The sequence below is a fragment of the Larimichthys crocea genome, chromosome V (genome assembly GCF_000972845.2).
Source record: "Larimichthys crocea isolate SSNF chromosome V, L_crocea_2.0, whole genome shotgun sequence".
NCBI lineage: Eukaryota > Metazoa > Chordata > Actinopteri > Sciaenidae > Larimichthys > Larimichthys crocea.
In genome coordinates, this window is record NC_040015.1 from 4,992,584 (window position 1) to 5,007,124 (window position 14,541).

At 41.6% G+C, this 14,541-nt stretch overlaps 1 protein-coding gene across 1 annotated transcript in view; it reads right to left on the reverse strand.

Moving 5' to 3' along the window:
* The window catches only part of gabrb1 (gamma-aminobutyric acid type A receptor subunit beta1), a 56,113-nt gene extending 42,055 nt beyond the window's left edge, over positions 1 to 14,058 (reverse strand). The window contains exons 1-3 of the mRNA XM_019265283.2: positions 13,299 to 14,058; positions 13,115 to 13,206; positions 12,958 to 13,025 (exon numbers count right to left, since the gene is read on the reverse strand). Of these exons, the coding sequence (XP_019120828.1) occupies positions 12,958 to 13,025; positions 13,115 to 13,206; positions 13,299 to 13,378 (240 nt within the window). The 5' untranslated portion in view covers positions 13,379 to 14,058. The remainder of the gene's footprint in view (positions 1 to 12,957; positions 13,026 to 13,114; positions 13,207 to 13,298) is intronic.
* Between the last annotated feature and the right edge of the window lie 483 nt (positions 14,059 to 14,541).

The window sequence follows — 14,541 nt, forward strand, 5'->3', positions numbered from 1 at the left end:
ACATTTTCATTAAAAGCTGATGAGCTGCTTGATGCTTTTGATTGATTTTGGCAGCATTGTGCTTTCTACAGCCATCGGGACAGTTTCCTTTCAGAAGGTGTGTCATCAAAGTACATAGCACTCAAGAATTCACACTCAGGCCAAATCATTGTGGTTGTCCTGATAACAAAATGTACTTTTCGTCATCAGCAACAAAACACACCTTAAACTGTTCTGCTAGAGCTGCAAACAGGCTGTAATGCAGGATGAGAGCAAGGTAGTGCTGCAGAAAATAAAAAAGACCAGTTTATTCTGGTGTGGAGAGGCCCAAAGTCACCAGGGTGAAATGACCTGATATTTTTCTAAGCACAGTAGAGCAAAGTAAAATAGAACACAGGGTACAGGAATTATCTCAGTCTCTGTCATGTCATGTTGAGAACCCCCCCCTGGTGTCTCTGTCATTCTCACACTATGTAACTTTGTGCTCTGGGTACGATCACCCATGAGAATGTAACACTTTAAGTCAGGCAGTAATAATAATAATATAACTGCTATGGCTGCTATGTAAGTAATGTAACCGGAACAAATACACATGTACAGCTGTCCATATTTACCACAGTGGGATGACACTCTGAAACTGGGAGCAACAATTCACAAAATTACCAATTTATACAAACTTTGAGGTAGAAGGTAAAAGTTGAGACATCGTTGTGCAAACATGTCAGTTGAGTCTTACTTGATCTCTCGTTAGTTAGGTTGCACAAATCTAAAAGTCAAACTTATGTTGAAATCACTCCTCATTTAACTCACTCACATGACAGACACCCAGCAGTTTATCTGTGCTCAGCAGTAAGTTGGGGTTCTGGACACTCATGAATCATGGTTGTAAATGTGTCATCACTGACAGGTGTAGAGTCATACAAGGGCTATTTTGGCATCTATAAAATGTGACATGTTGTATTGTGCGGTTGTTAGCAGAAAATAGTTTACAGTGACAGTGTACATTTCTTTTCCATTGTGGGGATTTTAGAATACACTCCGACTGTAGAGAATAAAAAAAAATAGCGGAAGGTGACTGTAGCCCCCATGAGTGCATATTATAGTGATTATTGACACGGTCAAAGACTAAAACAGTAAAAGATCGTACTTTAGACAATCTCAGCTAGTTATTTTTGAGTGGTGTGCCATGATTTTAGACCTATTTTGACATCTTTGACACTCCAAGATTACATAATTTATACTTTTTTTTTTATACTTTGATACTGTGATATACTAACAGTATTTCAAGAATGTTCTTAAATTCTATCTGGAGGCACAGGTTTGTGAAAGTGAAAGGATTAATAAAATTTGTAATGATCCATCACCATCATGAGCTGTGTCGCATACTGAGCAGATAACCCCCTGTATTTGCATGGAATTCTGGGAGAGCAAACGGGTCGAACTCCAGTTGCACAGCTGGTGCTTGACATTCACAAGACAAATAACAATGAATCTCCAGACATGGAGATGCTGCGCATTACCAAGACAGAAACGATGCCACAGCTGATCAGCCCATATCCTGAGAGAAGGAGTTGGACCTCAGCAAAAAACCTTGTGTCAGTGTCGCTTTACCTCACCAGCTGCTCTTGCATCTGACAGCACAGCATGTCTGATGACTAAGGCCGGTACAGGCCTGACAATGATCTGAAATCTTCCTGTAATCTGTTCACTAACTGCCAAGTTCGCCCAAGCTTCACAAGCATACAGACCCTGTCTGCCGGACTCACGTCAGTGTCAGGGACAAGGTCGCTTGATTTGTCCCAGTGTGACATGAGAAGTGTCCTTAGGGAAACCTGTCGGAGGTTGCTTCCTCCACCTAACCTGGTCCATATGCAAACAAGCAGAAAAACGAACACTCATAGAGACAAGTCAAATCAATTCAACACTTTGGTCCAGAGGTCCACCGATGATCCATGTCTTTGCCAATTTTTAGATTAGCCAGGAGTCAGAAAAGGTAGGACAGCCAACATCATCGACTAATGTCTTCCTTTTAGATAAGCCATGAAACAAACAGCTGCATTCGAATGAAACTGGTTGTGTGGTATTCAAGGTCTTCAGAGGATGAATAAAGCCTTCACATTATGTTGAAGACATGGCCTTTACTCTGACGAAATTTTATTATTGTAGAATGCGATTAACACTGAACACTCTCTAGTAGAGCTCTGCATGGGCCAAAAACTCAAAGTCTGCAATATTCCAGCCTGAGATTGACACCTGTATGATACCCACAAAAACATACACACACACACACTACTCAGAGGTACATTTAATGTTGACCTCATAACTATAAGTGCCACTAACAACCATGTCCACAAATCATCCTGCTTTGTGCCATGATTAATCCAATGGCACACGTTGTAAAATGCAGCCTGTGTTGAAAATTCTTTTTGTTTACTGTAACTGGATTAATGTCTAAAGATTTAGAATGAATGTCTCTCAGATAAATCCACATGGATGAAGGCACACCACCTCCAGCTGAACCTCTCAAAAGCTGAACTGCTGGTCCTCCCAGACAAATCTTCTATAAACCATGACATCAGTGTCAAAATTCATTTACTATCTCTTGCCCCTTCCAGGGTAGTGAGAAACATACAGGTCATGATCGATGACCAACTAGCCTTCTGTGATCACGTTGTCTCAGTTGCCCGGTCGTACCGCCTCACACTTCACAGCATAAGAGAAATCAGCTCTTACCTGACTCAACATGCTGCCCAACTCCTTATACAGACTGTGGTCATCTTGTGACTAGACTACTGTAACAACCTCCTGTTCATTTGCAATAGTAAGAGTAATAATAATGTTTTAGTATTTTTTTCACCATGTAGTCATGCTGGTGTGCATGTTTCTGTGTTCTATAGGTGAGCAAAAGTGGTAAAAAGATGTCTAAAAGTAGTCACACGGATATATAATGAATGTATACTAGTGATAGACTATCAGTAAAGCAAAGATGAGATTTATATTGGAATTTGTAAAGTTCAATGAAAGCATGTCGTATGAAATAGTGCTTCACTAGCAGTTCACTGAAAGGTAAATCAGTACTGTAGCCTGCTAAAATACAAGTGTGAATGTGCAGACTGCTGCGAAAAAGTTTGTTTAAGAGCTATTCTAAAAGTTTGTTTGGCTGTACATCATTAATCTGTAATGACTGGCTCATGGTTATTGAGGTTAAAGGGATGTATAAACATTAATTTGCATATAGAGTGTATCACAGCTCAGGCTAGTAAACATACATGATTTCAACATTTCTAATTTGTTCTCTTATGTTCACCTATTAAATTAGTATAAAATGAGTTGACCTGTCAGACCTTGTGGTACAGCTTACTAATTTTGCTTAAGTGTAACTGGATGATTATGTTTCCCTGCTGACTGCAGAGGGCAGACTCACAGATTTATGACTGGGCTGGAGGAAATACCTCCAGACCTGGCGCCCATGCAACAATATAATACTTCATATATTCTGATTGTCTTCTATATTTGAGAAACATGGGGGAGAAAAAAAAGAGGTTTTCATTCAGTATCATTGGCTACTGCACTTTTGACTCTCCAACACTCTAAACTGTTTCCAGTTTTCAGCCTTGTTCCTGCCAGTGTTCTCTGTAGTGCAGCTTTTGGCATCTGCTGACGTATTTTGAATTTTGGTTCTCTCCTCTCTGTCTGCAGGCAGCCTCAGGGTTGTCACTAAAGCTCATTCAGCCATTAGAGTTCCAGATAGCTAAAATGACTTTCATACTGCTATGGAAATGCAATAAAGAGGGGCGGAGGTACAGGGTAGCATCCGCTTTGGCTGTGCAGCAGCTCCTCTTGAACCACAGAGTCTGATGCCAATGCTGGGGCTGACAGCAGAGTGCTGTGTATATGACATGTACACTACTTTCTGTGTTCATAGAAAGTAGCCTAAGAAGGTGGTTTTCTGTGTTGATGATGTGTGTCTTCAGATCTCTGAGTGCACACCACCTCCAGCTGAACCTCTCTAAAACTGAACTGCCGGTCCTCCCAGCCAAACCTACGATACACCACAACATCAACATCAAAATTGGTTGCTACCAGGTTCGCGAGAAACTTAGGAGCCATGATTGAGGATTATTTAACCTTCTGTGATCACGTTGTCTCAGTTGCCCAGTTGTACCGCCTCACACTTCACAACATAAGAGAAATCAGGCCTTACCTGACTGAACATACTACCCAACTCCTGATACAGGCTGCGGTCATCTCGTGACTAGATTACTGTAACAACCTCCTGACGGGCCTCCCACAGAGAGACCTTTTCAGGTGATCGCTGTGTGTCTGCTTTTCAATCAATCCAAAACATCACGTTACTGCTATGCATCGAGCTCCACTGGCTACCTGTAGCAGCCCGCATTAAATTTAAATACCTAACTTTTTCCTACAAAGTAGTGTTCGATTATGCCCTTATATAGGCATACAGTACCTCCTGACCGTTGTGCTCTGCCAATGACCGACGCCTGGCTCTGCCACCTGTACACTCAGGGCAATTCAAACTTTTCTCGTCCGTCGTTCAGTTCCAGCTCTTCAGAGAGTACCTCCTCTTTTTGCACTACCAAAAGCTGGACATGCTAAATCTATCTCCCTCTAGACTTGTCACTGATTCTATGGGTTCAGGGGGGTTCAGACAGAATCAGGCGCCGCAGCAAAAACTGAGGTCTTTCAATTCATTTCAGTGGGGTCTGACTTTGTTTATTACATGTACCAGCTTCTAAATCTGAGTCTGACTTGCAATTTACACTGCAAAATAGAGACGAAGAAGAAGTTTAATTTGATTTGTGTCAGGCAGCCCACCTCAGCTCCCCTCACCCCCCAACCACCAGACAACCCTGCTACGAGTTGCTGGAATCCCTGATCCTGTCTGAACCGCGCTATGAGAGTAGTCTTTATTACTGAGATAACATGTCTTTGCTGCTCTGTACACTGATTGTTTTCCTTATTTGTAACTTCCAGCTAAATGACTAAATGTAATGTAATGAATCAAATCTAAAAGTACAAAAACAGGTAGACTCAGTTATTCTGTTTTTTATACATTAAAGTCTGTGACAAACATATCCTCGTAAGGGAGATAAGGAACTTCCTGTCATTCAGCTAAACATAACACAAACATCCGCAGTGTAACTGTACTCTAATCTGATATCCTCATATATGCAACAGAGACTGGATATATTACAATTATAATTTTTTTTTAATTCCCATGTAAATCTACTGTTTCGGTACAAAATTGCATGCAACTAATAATGTTCTTGGCTCTGACACTTGAGTCAAAATCTGAAAGCATGCTATATAAAAGTGTTTCAGAGTTTTTGAAATAATATTTTATTTTGCAATTTTGAAAGCCTCTGGTTCTTCTTGCCTTCTCTCTTCCTGCATTGGCACTGTACATTGACCCACAACATAACATGGGGACTTGGTTGAAGGTTGAAATGTTCTGCAGCCAACCTCAAGTGGACGTTTGAGAAATTGCAAGTTTTGTTTTTGTACAGTAATCAATGAGGCCCAGCCATAGATGCATGCAGCGGCTCTCAGAATCACTCTGCGCTGGCGGTGTCATAAGTGAGACAGCTAGCGTTTCACTGGATTCAACATTGGTATACGACCCAGGTGCTGGATGGGTCATCAAAAACGTTTTAGCGTTACCAGAAAAGTAAAAGTCTGAAATAACTGTTAAACATTAAAGTACAGATTGTAAAGCCCTCTGAGGCAAATGTATTTTGTGACTTTGGGCTATACAAATAAAATTGATTTGATTTGATTTGATTTGATTTGATTAAAGTTGTTAAAATGTTCATATGAAGAATGCTTAACGTATTTCAAAAATGACTTCTTCGTCATTGTTGGGCTAGATATCGGAGTAAATGTGACATGTCTGATAAAAACAGATTGGGATGAGCTACCAGTTGCAGTTGTTTTCCCCCTCAGTAAATTCCTTTGTAAAAGTTATTGCAAAAGAGTACTTTACTCATTTAGAATTGCATTCTTACATCTGTCCTTCCTTTTACTGATATGACATCATTACTGTGGAACCAGCAGGAGAACATTCAAGTTCATCTGAACTTTCTTACACTCAGGTGTTGCCGTGTGCTGATGGCATCTTCATCAATCCCCGCCTGTTGTGTAATGATAGCACTACTGTGAAATACTGACTAAAAACACTGGGAACATGAAACATACTGCACACTGAATAATGTGCAGAAACATTATGAATGCATGAAAAGTGCACTTCAGTCACTGAAAACGAAATGCACCAAAATTGTTGACTTTTTCTTCCAGAACTTTTTTGGAAAACCTGGAATTTTGCATCTCTATTTGAAATTGAAGGTCTGTTTCATGTGTGGCCTTCCTGACAAAGAGTGGCAGTGATGTATGGGAAAGACAAACCCATTCATTTAACAGAATCAGCAACTGTGAATATACAGTGTTTTACTGTAACTCATTTAGGCTCAGTCAGCATCTCATTGAATTAGGTTTAAGTCGCGTTATTCTGGATCACTTATGGCGTCCAGTCCATTATTCTGAACAGTGAGAGTATTAACACTCCAATGTAATGAAACCTGAGACGCTCTTCCTTCGAAACACAGAAGCACAGGACCATAGTGTGTTCCGTCACCTCTACAGGACTGCTCAATCCAGAGTGGAGAAGCTGTATAAATAATAACAGTGTCTGACCTTCAAGTCAGTTTACAGTAACACAACTGTGAGCATGAGTGAGGAAGGTCCTCTGAAGGCAAATGAAGGAGAGGCCGTCAGTTTGTCTGTTAAATCATGTTTTGCTGTCTATGATAAAGGCACAACGAGATGCACTGAAATTGTGTGACAACGACGGAAATACATTTTCTCCCATCAGAGGTGAGAACAGTGAAGTGTACCCCATGGGGTAGTGTGAAGAAAGTTATTTGAGGGGTTTCAGTACAGGTCCTAGCAGATGAGCGGTGACTCAGAAATGGTGGCTCGAAGCTGCAAGAGGTGACAGACAAAGCAGAAAGTGAGAGGACCAACGGTTAAAGAGGGAGGAGAGGCAAACAGGAGATGCCAGCTGAACTCCGTGTTGCACCTCACGTGCAAAGTCTCTCTTCAGATGCTTTCATAAATCGTTCTGCTTAGAATAATCCTGCTTTAATACAGCTCGGGTGTTTTTTTGTAGTTTTGTTATGGTTAATTTCCTGAGAACTGGGAACAGTGTGACATCAGGGTGAGGGGGATATAAGCATGAGCAGCCAGATGATCAGACAGGTTGTAAATAAACCAACCGCTGATCCAGATTTAACCACTTTATTTGGAGCCAAACCTTAAAGCTGCTAGACAATAGTATTTTGTTATGCTCCAGGCTGGGAGAACTTATTTTGACTTTTCCATGTCACAATATTTAATTGAAGGGTTCCTTTAACAAATGCTTTTGGATTTAGTTTTTTTAACTAGTCTGACTCAAGCAACCAAGTATCACTAATTAGTTTTAAAGTATTGGATATTGGTTTGTTTTTCCTTCTAACTCAGGTTTCTCTTTTGAAAGAGATCTTGACCTCCATGAGCATAAATGGTAAATGGACTGTACTTATATACAGTATCTCCTTTCTAGCCTTCCAACCACTCAAAGTGCTTTACACTACATATCTCATTCACCCATTCACGCACATTCACACACTGATGGTATTATCTGCCAGGCAAGGTGCCAACTACTCATCAGTTTAAGGAGCTAATCATTCATACACATTCACACACTGATGGTACAGCCTTCAGGAGCAATTTGGGGTTCAGTATTTTGACCTCTTTGATATGCAGTCAAACAGCCAATCAGCTGATTGGTAGACGACCCACTTTACCTCCTGAAACACAGCTGCCCGCTGTGAAAAAATTCTGATTATCTGATAGAATAAAGGTTGTATGTATAAATGAGGAAATATCTTGTGGAGGAACAATGTTTAAACCTCCAACAGACTCTACAGATTTGGAAAGCAGCACTGAAGCAATTCTAGGGCTGATGGTGACCTGAGTCTGTTCCAAGACACTTTAATGTTTTTCTGAACAAGACTGACTTTTTCACACTGCGGCTCAGGAGCTGCAGCATAGAGAGTCGTCCGCTAATCAGATGATTGGAGGTTCAGTCCCGGTTAAAGATGGAGGAGAGGCCCAGCTGCGCCCCAAATTGCTTTATGGCTCAAAGTCACACACCACCAGCTCCCTAGTTTTTGATCATAAGTGTACCATATCATGATCATAAGGAGTGGCTGTGGCTCAGGAGGTAGAGCAGGTCATCAGCTGAACAATGGCTCAATCTCTTGCACCCCCAGTCTGCATGTCGAAGTGTCTTTCTGCAAAATCCTATATGAGATATGTAGTGTAAATGCCCTATATAAGAACAGTCCATTTACTTGACTGGCATGTTAGCATAACAAGCTTCTTCAGTTTGTAATTCCTTCCTTGCCAAACGCCTGTTCATCTTGTACTTTATATCATTTTGCTCTCCAATCAAATCTTGCTAACTGAATCTAGAGAGCTCTGTGGCATCAGAGTACTCTTGTTTCTTTGTTATGCCCACAGGTGGAACTAATAACATTAAATATGGCTCTGTTCCTGCACTTAATGAAATGCAATGCTGCTGTTAACGCTGCATTAATCCGTTTTTTTGGACACTTCAATGAGCAAAAAAATAAATAAATAAAACCATACATATCACAAGTTGATGTGTTAGCAAACATTTAGACATCAAGCAGTCACAGAATCATTCATTTAGTCATATTTGTGTTCACTTGATGACCAAAAGTCACTTTCTTTTAGCTCACTTTTTGGTCTTCACCAACTAAGAAAAGCATGCGTCTCTCTCTCTGAACTAAAACAGTAGTTTGGGGCCAGTAAAAACCAAAACAATGTGCTGAAAGAGACTAAAAGGTTCTGTAAAGTGAAGGTGGTGATAATTCTCTGAGTGTCACTATGAATGACCCCTTTCGTGCTACAAACTGTCATTTGATCCACTGTTTTATATATATATTTCACTCCTCTTCAGATGGGTGTCTCTCCCCCATCTATGTGACCCTCTTAAATTTAAATTTGTCACTTTCTGTGTGCAGAAGATTTTTCTCCTGGCAGCAAGATTTCATTTAGTCTGATAGGGCCGATCTACACTATCTCAACTACTGTAGTAAAAAGAAAAGGCTGAGCTGAAACACACCTTTTAAAAGAAATTCTCACTTTTACACTTTTCCTGAGGCCAGGAGATTTTTACCGTAAAATCAATACACGTTTTACTGCATGTCATAAGACCATTCAGGCTTTTGGTTTAGCTTTGGCTCCTACTCAAGTGGCATCTTGTGCCAGAGTTTCCCTTTAACAAAACAATAACAAGCTGTCTCCATCAGTGTTTTCATCAAGATCCAAAATCAGACAGGATGCTTCGGTCCAATCAGTGACACATAAAGACAGGAATGGTCCAATCAGATCTGGCCACTGAGCTCTGTTTCTCTCCCAATGCAACTTTTGAAAGCTCAGAGTCAAGCTATTAAACAATTCATAACCTGAGCTTACAATGACAGCACATCATTAACTCCACAAACACTGTGTGTATTTACTCACACAAATTCACAGTCTCATGTAAACATGAGTTATGTATGAGAGCTATGAATGTGAATAATGTAACAGACCTGATACAGGCGGATGACTTTTAAAACAAATATCTAGTTCTCTGTAAATCATGAATCTGCAATCCTATTTTTAAGGGCAGAAATGTTAATATGGAAAGAAATCATGCATTCTGACATAAAATGAGTATTTGAATTATATCTGATCCCCCAATTAAAGCTATGTTATGTAACTCTTCTACCTTAAAACAACAGCTTGCAAATCATTTTGTGCTACATTGACTTATAACAGGGTAAACTACCTCTGTCATTCCAACTCTGCACCTGCTTACGCCTGTTCTTGTACTATGTAACTTGGCTGAGCCGGGTATCACCCATAAGAAGGGCTCGTTGCTCGTAGTCACACACCACTAACTGGCAAGTTTTTGATCATAAGCAAAGTAAACAAAACAAATGCACATTTGTGAATATTTAAGTTATTGCACTCTGAAAATCACAAATTTTACAGATTCAGATATTTAAGTCTTGAACCCCCCAAAAGAGGAAAAAACAACAGGTCCAGAGGAGATTAAAATATTTATACATCCTTCTTTACCTGCATAAATATAAATATTTATGTCCAGATGAATCTTGTAATATGACACCCCTAAACTGGATCGTACCATTTCCTGACGTTGACTTTAGTTGAAGAGCTCGTCTGCCTTCTATCACTACAGTCTGCACAAGTGTTGTGCAAGCTAATGTAGACGCTGTACATTCATATAAGTAGCTAGCTATGTAGATTAATACACTTTACATTAGTAAAGTATCTATGGATGAAAGCTAACGTTTACAGTTTTAACCTGCCAAATTAACTTTGCCAGCAGCAGCATCTATTCCACAGGAGCCATATGTTTCTCACTTCTGCATGAATGGAAAATGTAGGAGTTGGTCTTGCTTATAGAGTCCTATTGTATCCATTCATTTTGGTGTTGGGAGCAGTACGATGTACAGTATAGACTTTTTTCAAAGTAAGAAGAAAAATGTAGATTATTGGGTAGTCCGTGCCTTTAATATTAGTCAGTGTGTGGGTCAGTTTTGCACTAGAATATTTTGTTGTACTGGTTTAGATTCATCATCATTCACAGACTGCAAACTGCAAACTGTGTTAAAGAAGTATAATACCTGACCTGGAGAAAAAGTTGACCACCCGATTGCCATTGGATAATTTGCACTTTATATAAAACGTTTGCTGTCGTAGCCTCAAAATAAACTATTTGTATCGCTATCAACTTTTGACAATGCGTATGAGCCACACCTAAAGTTGGGTTCCTGTCTAAGAGGATGTGAGGAAGCACCTATTGTTTAAAAGTGAAGAACAACTAAGCATAATACCGACCTCAAAATACAGGAAGCTGCCCCAGATCCTGAGGCACATTTACAAATAACAGTTTTTAGGCTGCGGAAGAAGATTGAATGACACTATAACTGTTATTGCAATGCTCAACCTGAGTGTGTTCTACCTTGAATGTGAGTAAGCAGGCAGGCAAATACACGCCGCAAGCCAATGACAAAAGATAATTCACATAGCAATGGTCTTAGTCATGCTGCGGCAGAACTTAACAAACCATAACCTGACAGGTTCGGCTTTTTTTCCACCAATCCGCTCTCACTCTAAGGTTGACTTCCTGGAACATGTGGGCACCTCTACAGATCTACAATAAGTTCCAGAGGTTACTGCGCTTTTGGTCGTGACAGCACAAAACACAAACGATCAAGGAAACAGATCGATGATAAGAGAGATTTTTGAGTTTTCTCAACTTTTGCCTGCTGTTGTTGACTTCACTAAGGATTACAAATTTAGACAAGAGTTCTGCCAACTTTTAACTTATTGTTCACCTAATTATGCAATTCCTGTGAGGCTAACAATGCAGTTCTTGCTTCAGTGCGTTGTATTTGTATACAGACATTGTTGTCAAGTAAACATACTTTTTTTTTGTTGTTGCTACATTTAGATAAGACTGCCTTATGCTGCTGCGATCGGATTTAAAGGTGCAGTGTGTAAGGTTTGGGGCTTCCATCTCAGATTAAGACAGACATGAAAAATAATATTCATAATCATGTTTTTATGCATGTATAAACACCTGAAAATAAGAATCTAAAAAAATGATCCTTTTATATTTACAGTGGGTCCTCTTCCATGGAGGCCGCCATGTTGAGACACTGTGTATCTACAGCAGCCCAGAACAGACAAACTAAACACTGACTCTGAACAGGGTCAGTAATGTGAGGAGATTGCAATGCAGCAATTACACCACTAGATGCAACTAAATCCTACACACTGGACCTTTAAAGGAATAAATAAAAGAAAGGTGGCACAGTCAGAAGTTAGCTGAAACCTCGTTCATACCGCTTGTGAACATATGCATACAGTATGCGCACTGTAAGTAAGTACAGAATACATACAAATACACACACATACATACAAATTAAACTGATATGTGTTCTTCCATTACAATATTTTTGACAAACAAAAGTTTTCTTGATTATATTTTTCCAGTTGAAGCAATAGATATACTGCAACTCTTCCTACAGACTGTGCTACACGTGAAGCTGCAGTAAAGCCACAACAATGTAATGCAGTCTGTCTTAGTAATGAGTGTCCCTCTGTCCCTCTGTCCCTCTGTCCCTCTGACACGTCCAGTCCTGCTATAAAACTCCTGTGTGTGCGTGTGTGTGTCCCTGGGCACCTTGGCAGCGCTGCATTGATACCCTGTATTAAGTGGTCAAATCATATTCTGCAGACACTCTGCTTTTCTGGGCCTCCTTCCCCCTGTTGACTCACTGGCAGTCGTTATGTAATTACTGCACTCGGGCCAAAAAAACAAAAAACAAAAACAAAACAAAGAACCGGACAAATCACGCACACAGACGTCTCATTCATCCTCGTGTCCGTTTGCCACACCGCTCGTGAAGCTTTCTCCTTTCTCCACGCACGCTGGGCCCGCAGATGCGTGCATGGAATCACTAAACAGCCCATCTCGCTCTCTCATCTCATTCTCTGTGTCTCTCGGTCTCTGTCTTGTTAATTCTCAGCCTCCGCCGGTTGTGACACCGCGGGGAAGTACTTGATGCATACGGATTGGCTTTGACACATTGCGGATCTCTCCATGGTGCTGAAAAAGGGGGGAGGAGGAGGAGGAGGCGGGAGGAGGAGGGGGGATCTTTTTAGTTTCCTTCAGGAGAGGCGCTGCACCAAGTAAAGAGGCGAACCGGACTGACACGGATCTCCAGCCTCTCCGGGCTGTTTGTTAGGAGAGAGCGGCCGACAACTGTGCGTGTGGACGCACCGCATCGCATCGCGCCGGTGTGGACGGTAACTTACCATGTTGACTTCAGACACCATGTCAATACTGGCGATGTCTATGCTCATGCCTACATCCACAGGGGCGCCTATGGAAAATATGACAGCAGAGAATTAGTAAGCATTACAGCAGCCCGCTGTGAGCATCACATGTAGGTTACATGAACACAGCGGGTACCTCCAAAATCAGGCCGCAGACGGATGTCATAGCCCTTCAGCAGCTTGTCCACGGTGGCTTTCACGTATGACATGTTGCTAGGTTCGTTGGCACTGAGAAGAAAAAAAAACAAATCAGTTCAGAAATCTGACAGGGCCTGTCTAAAAGAACACATGACAACATGCTTGTTGGGATCAGATCTCACCTCTGCGCCCCGCAGACTACAGTCGCCAGCAGGGACAAGCAGCAGATCCCCCAGCGTCCGCGGTCCAGATTACTCCACATCACTAACTCCGATCCTGCCAACGACTTTGACACAAGATCTCAGGGATGCAACTTAGGCTGCAAAATTATTCCAAAAGCAACGCATGCGCGTCGTTTTACCAACATCCAAGCGTCAGCGGCGAAGGTGAGACAAACCGAACTTGGATAAAAATAAAGGGGAGAAAAAAAAAAAAGAAAAGAGAAAAAAAAACACGCAGCCTGTAGGTGTGCGGAGGCTTCACCTGAAGACTGAGGGCTGGCGCATGAAGCGGCACATACAGTCCTCCCGCCGGCACTTCCAGATGTCAATAAAACAGAACCCCCCTCCCCCCCTCCCTCCGGGTAGCCCCCTCTCAGCTTATTCCAGCAGTCACAACAGTGTCCGGAGCAGATCTGCGCCAAGCTCGTCTTCCCGCTGCCGCTCAATTTGAAGCCGTTAAATAATGAGCAGTGAGCGCGGCTCCGCCGGTCACCTTAGTAAGACGGAGGAGAGAGGGAGAGAGAGAGAGAGAGAGAGAGAGAGAGAGAGAGAGAGAGAGGAGCTGCGCATTTTCGGGGCTCCGCCAGCCAGCGGAACCCATTCAGCTCGCGTCACGGGCTGCACACCGGCTTAATTAATTGTTTAAAATCCCAGAAAAACGCATTAGAAAAGGCAACGCACGACTAACTGATGAGAGGCCAGATAAGATACGCTGTGCGGGAGCTGAAATGGCTTCTGCTCAGACTGCAGGGCGTGAAGGGAATGGAGAGAAGAACTCTTAACCGTTTAACCCATCATTACACTGACCGCAGCGTCACAGAACTGGCTGCAAGGACTGTTTGTGTCGTTGTTATGGTGGTTATTTTCACAAAGTTTAGTGCAATGTCATGAATGAGATAAAATGGTTTCTCACACATCTACAAGACCTCTGGCAATGACCAGTCCGTCTTCTTCAAGAACTCCTGACACCCTGAAGCCTTCTCTGACAATCAGAACTCTGTTAAACTAAAGCACATACTGTACTGTATATATCCTCCCATAACTCACATTTTATTCCCAAGTTTCCATTAAGCATACCACACACGCAGTTTCATGTCCACAGACCCAGAAACTAACTTGCACTCATATGCTGGATTGACACTACCTAGCTCCTGCCACAGGGCATTCTGTGTGTTGAGGTTAGCTATTTCTTTAATTGGATTAA